The 11,146-nt window shown below is 34.3% G+C and overlaps 1 protein-coding gene across 1 annotated transcript; it reads left to right on the forward strand.

Annotated features, from left to right (window-relative positions):
* Window positions 1–328: 328 nt before the first annotated feature.
* Window positions 329–2,967, forward strand: LOC119632545 (dynein intermediate chain 4, axonemal). The gene is made up of 5 exons (XM_038025496.1): window positions 329–432; window positions 517–894; window positions 949–2,390; window positions 2,459–2,671; window positions 2,751–2,967. The coding sequence occupies exons 1-5, from the start codon at window positions 391–393 to the stop codon at window positions 2,965–2,967; spliced, it is 2,292 nt and encodes a 763-aa protein (XP_037881424.1). The 5' UTR covers window positions 329–390.
* Window positions 2,968–11,146: the final 8,179 nt, after the last annotated feature.

The raw sequence follows: 11,146 nt of genomic DNA on the forward strand, positions 1-11,146 counted from the left end.
AGAAACCCGATATTCTTGCTAGTTATACTAATTGCGATCAAAATGTGCTGAAGCAGATTGAAAAACGAAGAACGAAAATTGAAAAGGTTGAAAACTACTGTTTAGAGAATTTGAATTCAGACGTAATCACGTAGCCATGAAATTTATTTTCCATTAATTTTTCAATTTCATGTCAATTGTTCAAACTTTTTATATCTTTGAATACGAAAATCAATAATACTAATAATAATAATAATAACAATTATAATAGTGATAATAATAGCGGTAGCGTTAATAAAAACCCGTAACTTGGGCTAGAAAAGTTCGCAAATCGCTTTTACAAATTGTGATCATATATTTTGTGATTTTTATTTCGACTGAACATTTTCGGATTAATCGACTTGTAGTAACATGTCAATGAGAGTTGGAAAGATATGTCAGAGCGAAATGGCGGTAAGTGCACGCCGCCCTTGGCCGCAATTAGTTTTGTTTTTTTCGTGTAATACAATATAAGTAAAATTATTTCGATTTTATTAGATTCATAACCGGAAAGTAGTTCTTGGTACGAATGATGCCTCATCAGATGCGTCACGTATTAGTTTAGGCTCAAGACATTCGACGCGCTTTACATTCCACGAGGTTTTGCAGCGTCAAATATTAAAGGCCCAAGAAATGCGAGCACAATTCCATGTATATGATTATGTGTGTGGAGAGTCAATGGATGTTACACCGAAACCGATTACGGTGACTCTTGATAGGCGGCCTCATCCTTTACTTGAAAGAAGAGCCCTGCAAAGAATTGGCGACGACTCGGGAAGTTTTCGCAGTTTACGTAGCGGTACCAGTTCATTAGTGCGCGGTAAATCCGGTCGGGCATTGGGAATAAAAATGTCCATTGATGATATTATTATTGGGGTGAATATTACTATAGTCTCGATAATTGCAGACGTATAGCGTTTATAATTGCAGATTGGTAGTGATCGTTTATTTTTTCAATTGCACGGCTCCACACTTTCACTTCCATCGTTTAGTTCAGATGAATCTTCGTCGGAGACAGATGACGCAACCGATCTTATATCTCAGATGACTATCCATCAATTACCATTTATAAGCGTTCGCCTTACAAAGACACACTTATTTCAACTCTATAATCAACTCAGCATAACGGCAATGAAAAACACGGACGATGGCGAAGCAGTTGAAAAAGATAATAGAACCTATGATTATTTGACTATTGGCCGCGGAAGAGTGCGTCGCCGTTCAGATGCCGAATGTCAAACTTTGATGACATTAAAGAAAAGTCGTGACATCAACACAACCACAGTCACAACGACCAATACGGGTACGTTTGTATCGTATTATGAAATGTATGATACATACGAGGTGTTGGATAAATTTCGTTCATCGTGGGAAATAAAGTACGATTTTGACAAAAATGAACGGAATCGCATACAAAAATTGACATTAGAAGAACAATTCCCGGCCATTAGTCGTCTACGAGCTTTTGATTTAGCTACTATGATAGTTATGCGCGTGTTGGCGGGTAACGAACATGGAGAAGCACAGAAACGTTTCCGTAAAATGAATTGCGTTGACCGTATGGTCAAGAAAATCGATTACAATTACTCATTGGACCCATTATTTGTGATATATCCGTTTGCAACCGATGTACGACGAGCGGTTTGTGATATTAGTTTTTGTTACAGTAATAGTGATATTTTAGCTGTTGCTTATGGAATTTATTCATATTCGGCAGCGAAATTGCCTAAAACAGGAGTTGTGTGCGTATGGAGCATAAAGAATCCCTGCGATCCGGAACGTTATTTTTACTATGATTATCCGGTAGGGTCAGTTGAGTTTTCACCTTACAGAAGCACATTGCTGGCCATAGGTCTTTATGATGGTACGGTTCAAGTGCGGGATCTAACAAGCGCTCATGGTCCACTTGTGGCTGTATCGGAACGCAGCACTTCACCTGGCGTAGATCCTGTATTGGCTATTAAATGGATTCAACAACCTAAATCCGATGAGAGTCATGATATCGATCCGATTCTATCCTTATCGCAAGACGGTTCAGTTACCAAATTTAATATAATTAATAGCCCATATTTGGTCGGTTTCAAACAGGCTTTATTGGAACGCGTTGAGGGTACGCCCGAAGGTATACCGTTTAAGGAGCCACCATCAGTTGAGCATCAGGCTAATCGACGGCCTCAAGGCCTATGCATTACAAAGCATCCTTTAGAAAAGGATATTTTTTATGTTTTAACGGACGAGGGATGTTTGCACAAGTGCTCAACCAATTATCAAAATTTATATTTAGAACTCGTGAAAACGCACGTAGGCGCTGTAAATAGCATGGACTTCTCACCGTGGTCCCCAAAATTGTTCTTAACATGCGGAAATGATTGGTAAGTATACAATATGAATTCTACACGTATCAAAAAAGAAAAAAAGTATTAACAGCAACAATTTGAAGGTGTATACGCATATGGATGGATGGAATTTTGACGCCGTTAATTACTTTAAAAAATTTATTTGGACCCTATCAATGGGCCGCATGGAGTCGTACACATTCCACTATCATTATTGGACTTAATCGTAAGCATCTTGAGATATGGGATATAAGACGTACAATATTAAAACCGATGTCCACATCGTTTTTAGAAAGCTCTTTTAATACCACGGCCAAGTGAGTACAATTTCGACCAAATGCCGGCGACGCTTATATTCATAATATTCATTAAATAACATTTTCGATTTCAATGTAGATTTTCACTTGATGGCTACTGCATTGCCATCGGCAATGAGAAGGGAAACGTTCATATCTGTGCTTTTGACGGTATGCCTTTTCCATCATATTTTCAATACGACACCTTAGAGAAAGCCATACATAAAGCACTCATCTCCAATAATGATCTTTTAATTGAATTGAAAAGTGTCGGATATTTCGGTTACCCGAACAAAGGATTTGTTATGCCTCCTTAAATAAATTCACCAGTCATTCCTTTATAATCCAATATATATTTATTTTTGTTTTTTTAGTTTTGTTACGTTATTATAAAATGATTTTGTATATGAATGGATGAACTGAGAATACATAAATGATCATCTTGTAGCACTTTCGCTATTCTTTCCGGTTTCGTTTTCAGTCTTGCAACATTTACACACAACGTATTAATGTAATTTCATAAATTTAATATGCACTTCAAAACCGTTGCATTATTACTTTGCATTCAAATTTCGATAATTATATAATCTAAACTATGATTATATATTGTATGATTTTCGGGTTGTACAAGAGAACAACATATGATTTATGACTTAGAAGTTGTTATAATCTGCAAACTATTAAACATTTGACGTACGTTAGCGCCGTTAGCATTGGAAATCAAAAAATAAAATTTAATTGTTTTTGTTTTCTAGAACTTTCCAAACTGCGTAAAACGATTTTTACATCTTTACATACGATCCCTACTTCTATTAGATACGATTAAGATTCGTTTCTCTAACAAAGATAAATTAAACGTAAGACTTGAAGGACTGATCTGTAGTGGCAAAGAAAGAGAAATTTCCTTAAAATACAAAACATAAATAAATGCTGTCTATAAAGTTACAACCATCCATCCGTTACCAGAACGTTCATATTCACAAAGTAAAGCCACTCAGACAAAAGTCCTCCAGACTGTTAAACTAGACGATGATGACGACAACGACAACGACAACGACAACGACGATGACGATGACGATGACGACGGCGACGACGACGACGACGACGACGACGACAGGAGCTAAAAGCAATAACAAGGGAAAAGAATGAAAACAACCACACTTTTCGGTATAAGAAAAGAAACCGACAAATACAACAAAAAAAAAAAAAGCAGAAGAAGAAAATTCAGGAAGTTCGACATGAAAACAATGACGAAGTTGATGAAGATGCCAGCAAAGCTAAAGCGATGATAACTATGACAACAGAGTGGTGCTGTATAGTACACATTTAAGCATTTTGCACAAACACATGAAAATAATCAAATACGCAATACATACGTACAGGCGTTTGGGAGTATGTAAGTTGCGCGTGAATAACCCAAGTTTGCACAAAAATGCAAGCACTTAAGCGGAAATATAACTTCTAGAGACTCTCTCTTTCTCTCAAACACACACATACACTCACATAATGCATATATACGCGAACATATAGTAAAAAGTATAAACGAGCATCTTTACACAAAGTCATAATAAATGAAAATTTGCTACAACAATAACAACAACGAAAAAGTTTAGCGCAAACAAACAAAAGGAAAGGAAAAAGAGGAGCAAAGAGCATCTAAAGAAGAAGAAGAAGAAGAAGAAGAAGAAGAAAAAAGTCTGAGAGAATGGAGAAGAAAAAGAAAACAGCAGTAGAAGTGTCAGCAACAGAAACACCGACGCTAGTAGCAAGATACAACAAGAGACAGTTACTATGAACTAAACTAATGACTGCGCGTATATGACGAGAGAAAAAGCATTTACCACCCGTCCGAAACATCGGCGAATCCTATGAAATTGTTGTGATCTGTGCTTGAAATTAAATGCAGGCTAATTAGACAGATATACACAAAAACCAACAAAACAAAAAAATGAATAATACTTTGATTTTTATGCAAAATGATATTAAGCCGCACATAACGTAAAATAAAAACGATACTTAAATGCTGTCGATATATGCATAGTTTGCGTTTTATGAAAATGTTTCAAATATACATTTACATTATAATTATATGCACGATATATGTATATATATATATATATGAGGTATATATGTATTTAAAGACAAAAGTGAAGTAAAGTAAATCTGATGTCAAGCTTATTGGTACTATATATATATAGTACTATTGTATATGGTACTAATCAAATCGATTCGATCGGGACATTCCTTCTTGGCAGAAAATTTAATAGGGGAGTAATTTATGATAAATGTCTTTAAATCGAAGAATCAATCTTTCGTAAGTGATTTGTAGATTTTTGTCCGTTAAGTAAGCTTAAAACAATTAAATGACGTCAATTATTTATGAAGATATTTCATATATAGGATTAGTTTTGTTAATCTATTTGCAAAATATTCAAGCTACTTGAAGTCTGAGTCGATTTAGTCGTGTTAGCTTGCTGGACCATCTATTCACCTCTCACGGTTGCAAATGGTAAGTAGTAAAATATTGTCCTTATTCTGTTGGTTGTTGTCGGGACAAAACTAGAAAAAAGAAATTTATTTTTTAAGGCTTGGATGTACTTCCCAAAATTCGGCCCGAACAGCATTTGCCCCATTCTTCACGCTATACGAAAATTTTGAAATTTCATTCTATTATAACAAATGTACTACACTGTAGTAGGCTACAGGTATTCATTCATATAACCCTTTTTTAAAATGAGTCGGATCAGAATAATTTTCAGTAGCGTTTGTCCTTAAAACAAAATACGCCGGTTTACCAAATTCCAGCAAAGTTGCGAAAGATAAGACGGACAGACGGTTAGCCGGACAGACAAGGCTAGATCAGTTCAGAAAGTGATTGCGAATCGAGTGGTATGACAACGGATAGAATTATCTCAAGATCATCTGGGTGTAGCATATCTCCGCGATAACTTAATATAACCTTGTTTCACAACTGGTGTAGGGTATAAATATACAATGCGATATTATCCATGAGCATAAAAAGAATTGAAAGAATTTTTGTTTTCGTTCCTATGCGTTCTGCGTGTTTTGTACTAGAGTTAGCCGCCATGTGAAACCGTTGTTAGACAGATTTGTCTTTCTTACTTTTAAAAGTAGTAGGTTTCTCTATAAATATGTATAATTTTGTATTGTTGCGAGAAAATATCAATAATGAACGAGTTAGATTCCCAAATCGATTAGGATTTCTAATCTCTATTCCTGAATGCAATGAATTGTTTTGTCCCCATGACTCGAGTGAAAAGTGAAAATCCGTTCATTTGATCGCATCGGTAGTTGTCTACTGAGATATTATAATTAAAAATATTATATTTATTATCCCAAAGAAATAAATTGCTGGATCAAAGTTAGATGAGCACTAGCAACCAAAACTGTTGGCAAAAATTTCACTTGAAAAAAGAAAAACAATAAAAACGAGTAAAAATATCATAGGGGAAAGCGGTCCACCATTAAATACCTTACAGCGTTGCGCTTATAACAGTTATGCTTATGAAGGAACTATGAAGGGATATGACGGGATAAGGTCTTATATGGGGACTGATCGAAAAATTGTTCTGATGCGAACCATTTCGAATAATATGCGTCCTTGGACCAACATATGCCACTGCACTAAATTTCATTAAAGATTGCGACCTGCAGCTTGAACACACAATTTACATGGACAGATATTACAGAGATTACACGGACAGATGGACAGACAGGCTTAGATAAATACAAATTATGATTTTGAATCGATCTGTATAATAAAAAGTAGGTCTATCTTAAGCCCTTCTCCGTTTTACATACGTCCGCGCTAACTTAATATACCCTCTACCACAAATGGTGTGGCGTATAAAAATAAATAGTGTCGCTGACACCATTGTTGACTTATTCCTGACAATTTTCGCTATAAATTTTTATCCAGGATACCTTGGGCATTGCGTTGTCCGAAATTAATGCTGAGGCAGCTGCAAACTTGGCTGTTTCATCGGCTTTTTCATTTTGCAAGAGAACATAATGACTCGGTTTACGTAACAAAAATTGTAATCTTGTCTCCATAACTAGCGATGATAATCCTCATTTCCATTTGGAGTCGAACTAATTTCAGATCAATAGCCTTTATGATCAATAGACTTTCGATAATGATAATTGTTTCGGGCAGTGTTATTGTATGACAGTTTACGGCCGGAAAGGTCTATTCAACTTGTACTTATTCGTCAAAAAAAAAAAGTTTTGTATCCGGCAGCACTTGGCAACATCTCCTGTGTGAGTGGATACCATGGCATTACTTTTTTCATAATTTTGTACAAAACTTGGCACTAACATCTCCGACACAAGTGACACGTCTGCAACAAAAATTCCGCAATTTTAAAACCAATCTGTACTTTAAAAAGAAGAAGAAGAAAATCAACCAGAAATTATTATACTTTTACTAATTGTCCGTGAATCTATAAAAAGATTTTGCAAATATTTGATTTTAATCTTAGTTTTAAGTGATCGGAGCGGATTTCTATCTCTTCTCTTAGACAACGTATTGTAGATCGTGAATATAGTTTAGATAAATGGACAGATGAACTGACATTAGCAAAATGTTTCTTATATTTGCTTTACAAAATTCTCACCGGAGATGTTAAGTGAAAGTGAAATCGATCTGATGGCACTGATAGCCTAACTAACGTTGTTGATGAATTGTTGCCCGCCCAGTGATAGTAGGATTTTTCTTTACTTTTATGAAATTTTCTAATTACTAAAGTAAATACAAAATTCGTACGTTACATACATATGGTATATGTGTATACATTTGTGTATATATATTTTTTTTATTATATATTATTATTTCCTTTTAACTTATGGCAGCCTAAGACATCAGCTTCTTTTGTATTATATACATGCTGATATTTATTTTTAAAAACACATGAGCCTAAAAAATAAGAAAATATAGACAAACGCGATGGAAAAAACGGAATAGTTCTTTACAAGAATCTTTCATTCAGTTGATAGAGCGACGGCCGTGTGTTCAAACATGTGCGTAAATTCTTTTGAGAATTGTAATTAAATTTAGCTAAAATAATATACACATGCATATGAATACATACATATATATATATTTATATATATAAAAATGTATACATATATATATATATATATATGTATGTATTTTTGCCGGTGTAAGTGAAAGCAAAAGTGTAAATATTATTGTAAAAGGAATGAAAGAAAAATGCAATGAAAACGAAAATTTACCTTGAACGTCATTAGACGAAACTGTAAAGTAAAAAGAGCCGATTGTAAGGCAATCACTTCTCTAAAGGCGAATTTTGAATACTCATCATCCAAGATCCGAACCACTTTATCTTAACATTCAATTTATTGTCTCCCTTTCAAATGTTATGTGTATGAATAATAAAATTTATATTTAGAGTTGCATATATGTATGTACATGTACAATGTAAAATGCATTAAAGGGGCAGTTCTTTATAATCATATTTATAATTTTAAAAAGCTTAGCTATACTGTATATATAATAACTGTTTAATAAGCTAAGATACTTGCGAAAGAAATTGAGCTTGAAATTTTTGATTTTTTGATTTTCGTTTGGTGAATGGACTGATTATCTTTGGGCCAATCCTTGATTGCGGATAAAAAACGACGAATAAAAAATTGCAAAATTTTATTACACTTTAAGTGTATGTTTAAATTTTTTTCATTTTTCAAATAAACGGAACATAATTTCTTGCTGTTGAGAAGAGCATAATAAGAAGATGTTGAAGAGAAGAAGCGACGAATGTAAGAAAGAAAGAAAGAAAGAAAGTAAAATAGAAGAAAGGTTTAATTAAAAAATCGTCGAATGGCATACATTAAGCAATTGCTTCTCTCTTTACAACGTCATTCGTTGCAATTCAACAGATATTTTGGAATATTTCAAATATTTGTCGAATACCAGCGTGTTTTTCTTTTACTCTTTAAATGCACTCGTAAAACAAATTTGTTTCGTTAAGCTTTCTTTTTTTAACAGTAGCTAGCCGTGTCGTCGTACAAACACATTTAAAATATTTCGTGCCTACATTTAAAAATACCCATTGCCAAGATATTTTGAAATTTTTGCGTTCTTTTGTGTGCCTTAAGCTGAATCTTGGATACCCATCCTAAGGTTCATATATATATGAATAGTTTTGTCTATGCTTAAAGAAAATAAAAAAAACATTTTTTTTTACAAAATAAGTCGTTTCTACCATTATTCGTAAGCTATTGTGAATAAATAGCTTTTTCTTTCAGTTTAGCTTTAATATATTTTGGTTTTTTCTCTTGAATGGACTTGATGTTCAATTATGAGTATCTATGATCTTTCTTCGTGTGCTTCAGTGTTCAATGCATACTTTACTTATTCGATTCATAATAAATATCGTATTGTATTTGTGAATGTTACAAATTCAATAACAAATGGAATATACCTTCATACTCCGTTGATGATGGTAAGAAAAATGAAGTGAATTTTTTTCCGGAATTTTCGCACCAACGGATCCATTGTATAACAAGATATTTTTATATCGAAGGCAAAACTATGTAAATTATTTCAAGAATCTTCTATTTTTATATCGTTGACAGATAATTTGAAGGTCAATGCGCAAATCCAAATGCACAAATTATAGGATAAAGCAAACAAAAAAAAAAAAAAAAAAAGACTTAATGCGTTTTGTATCGAATCTCTTCATACCCATCCATACATTTTTTGGTTGTTTATGAAAAAAAAAAAAAACCAAACCCCAACATCTATTCTATAGGAAATGTCGCTGGCACTCGCTTTCGTTTTAATGCTATCCTTCAAGGGCAGCTTTGATACTCAGTCCCTTCAATCGGTTAATGATTTTGCCATTAAATCGAAACATTTTTCTAATTTTTCCAATCTAGCTCAAGAATACGAATGATCACCATCGTTACCAGGACTCTTTCTTTCACTCACTCTTTGCTCTTGTCATACGTACATCATCATTATGAAATGATTGATTATTTGATCATGATTTGGCGATAGCTAATGTAAAGTTATTGCCTTGTAATGCAAATTTTTCGCGGTTTTATCTGCGGCGTGGTATTGAAGCCTATATATCGGGGAATACTCACCTGATTGTCATAAACGAACATATCCTTAAAAGGTGAGATTTCGGCTTACATTTTTTGTGCAGATAGTTTTCTAATTCTTTGCTCGTGTAAAAAGTTGTGCTCTGTGATGCTTTTTTACTATAAAAAAAAAGTTGAAAAAACGTTGCAAAAAAACAAATTTGTGAAATGCGATTTAGTTCCGGAAATTTCGATGTCAAATATGCACCTCGCACTTACTGAAAAAGTCGATGACATTTTGCAACTGGTGGAGCAAGACCGGCAGGCAAACTGGTCAGGAAGTAACGGAGACTCCAAACATCAACCACATGACAGTTTGGAATGTATTTGAAAAGAGCAGGCTACAAAAAAAGGCTCGAAATCGCGAAAAAAGCCGCGGCGACTTTTCAATATGATTTAATATTAAAAATTGAACTCTCTTACTATATAAAGGCTTATTATACTGTACACCACTTATGCTGCAAGGTATATATTAAATTGTTGCGGATATATGCAAGACATAGAAGGACCTGAGTTAGGCCCATCTTCAGATTCAGAATGTGATTTTAAGCTTGGTTTTTCCGTCCCTTTGTCTGTGTGTCTTGTTTTTCTTGTCCAAGTGTGCACAAGCAATAGCTCGGAATTTTTGCAATACATTGATGAAATTAGTTGACCCAAATATGAACGCTATTGAAAATGGTTCGGACCAGACTACTTTCTGGAATACTTCTCATATAATGTTTCATTTCGAAAAGTGGTTGATTATACGAATATCCGTAAAGCGGTGTAGGTTAGACAATGGCAGTTCGCAGCCTGCTATAGTATTTTCAATTGTCTTTATTAAGAATGTTTTTATTAAGGGGAAGTTTGAGGGGAAGCGGAGAGTTTAACACCAATTTTTCGCTTTTCTCCACACAAGTTTGCCCTTATTTCCGTAACAACACGAATAAACTTGATGAGTCGGTTCATTGAGGGTTCGTGGTCGAAATCCAATAGAGTTATCGAACACGATGTATATGGCAAGCTCACATACGCATTTTAAGAGATTACATGCACACGTTGAACTTTTCAATCGATAAGCTGATGCCACTGGTGCCACAGACTGTATGACATGTTGTAACATTTGGTTAAAACAACATATCGTCCAAGTCGAAGCCATAAAAGAATCAAAGGTCATGTGTCTTCAGGGTTCTACTTTGAAGATATCTCCTATGCTATTTTCATGTTCCAATCACGTACAGATTTTTCAGGAACAACAGATATCTTTTCTCTCCGCCAAAGCGGTAATATTTCTTATATTATGTGAGCTTTATCCCACTTGCACGCAACGTAATCGTGGGCTAATTGTTTTCCTAATAAGTTTTCACAGTTTCCGTACCCTATATAATT

The sequence above is a fragment of the Glossina fuscipes genome, unplaced genomic scaffold (genome assembly GCF_014805625.2).
Source record: "Glossina fuscipes isolate IAEA_lab_2018 unplaced genomic scaffold, Yale_Gfus_2 1, whole genome shotgun sequence".
In the NCBI taxonomy this organism is placed as follows: domain Eukaryota; kingdom Metazoa; phylum Arthropoda; class Insecta; order Diptera; family Glossinidae; genus Glossina; species Glossina fuscipes.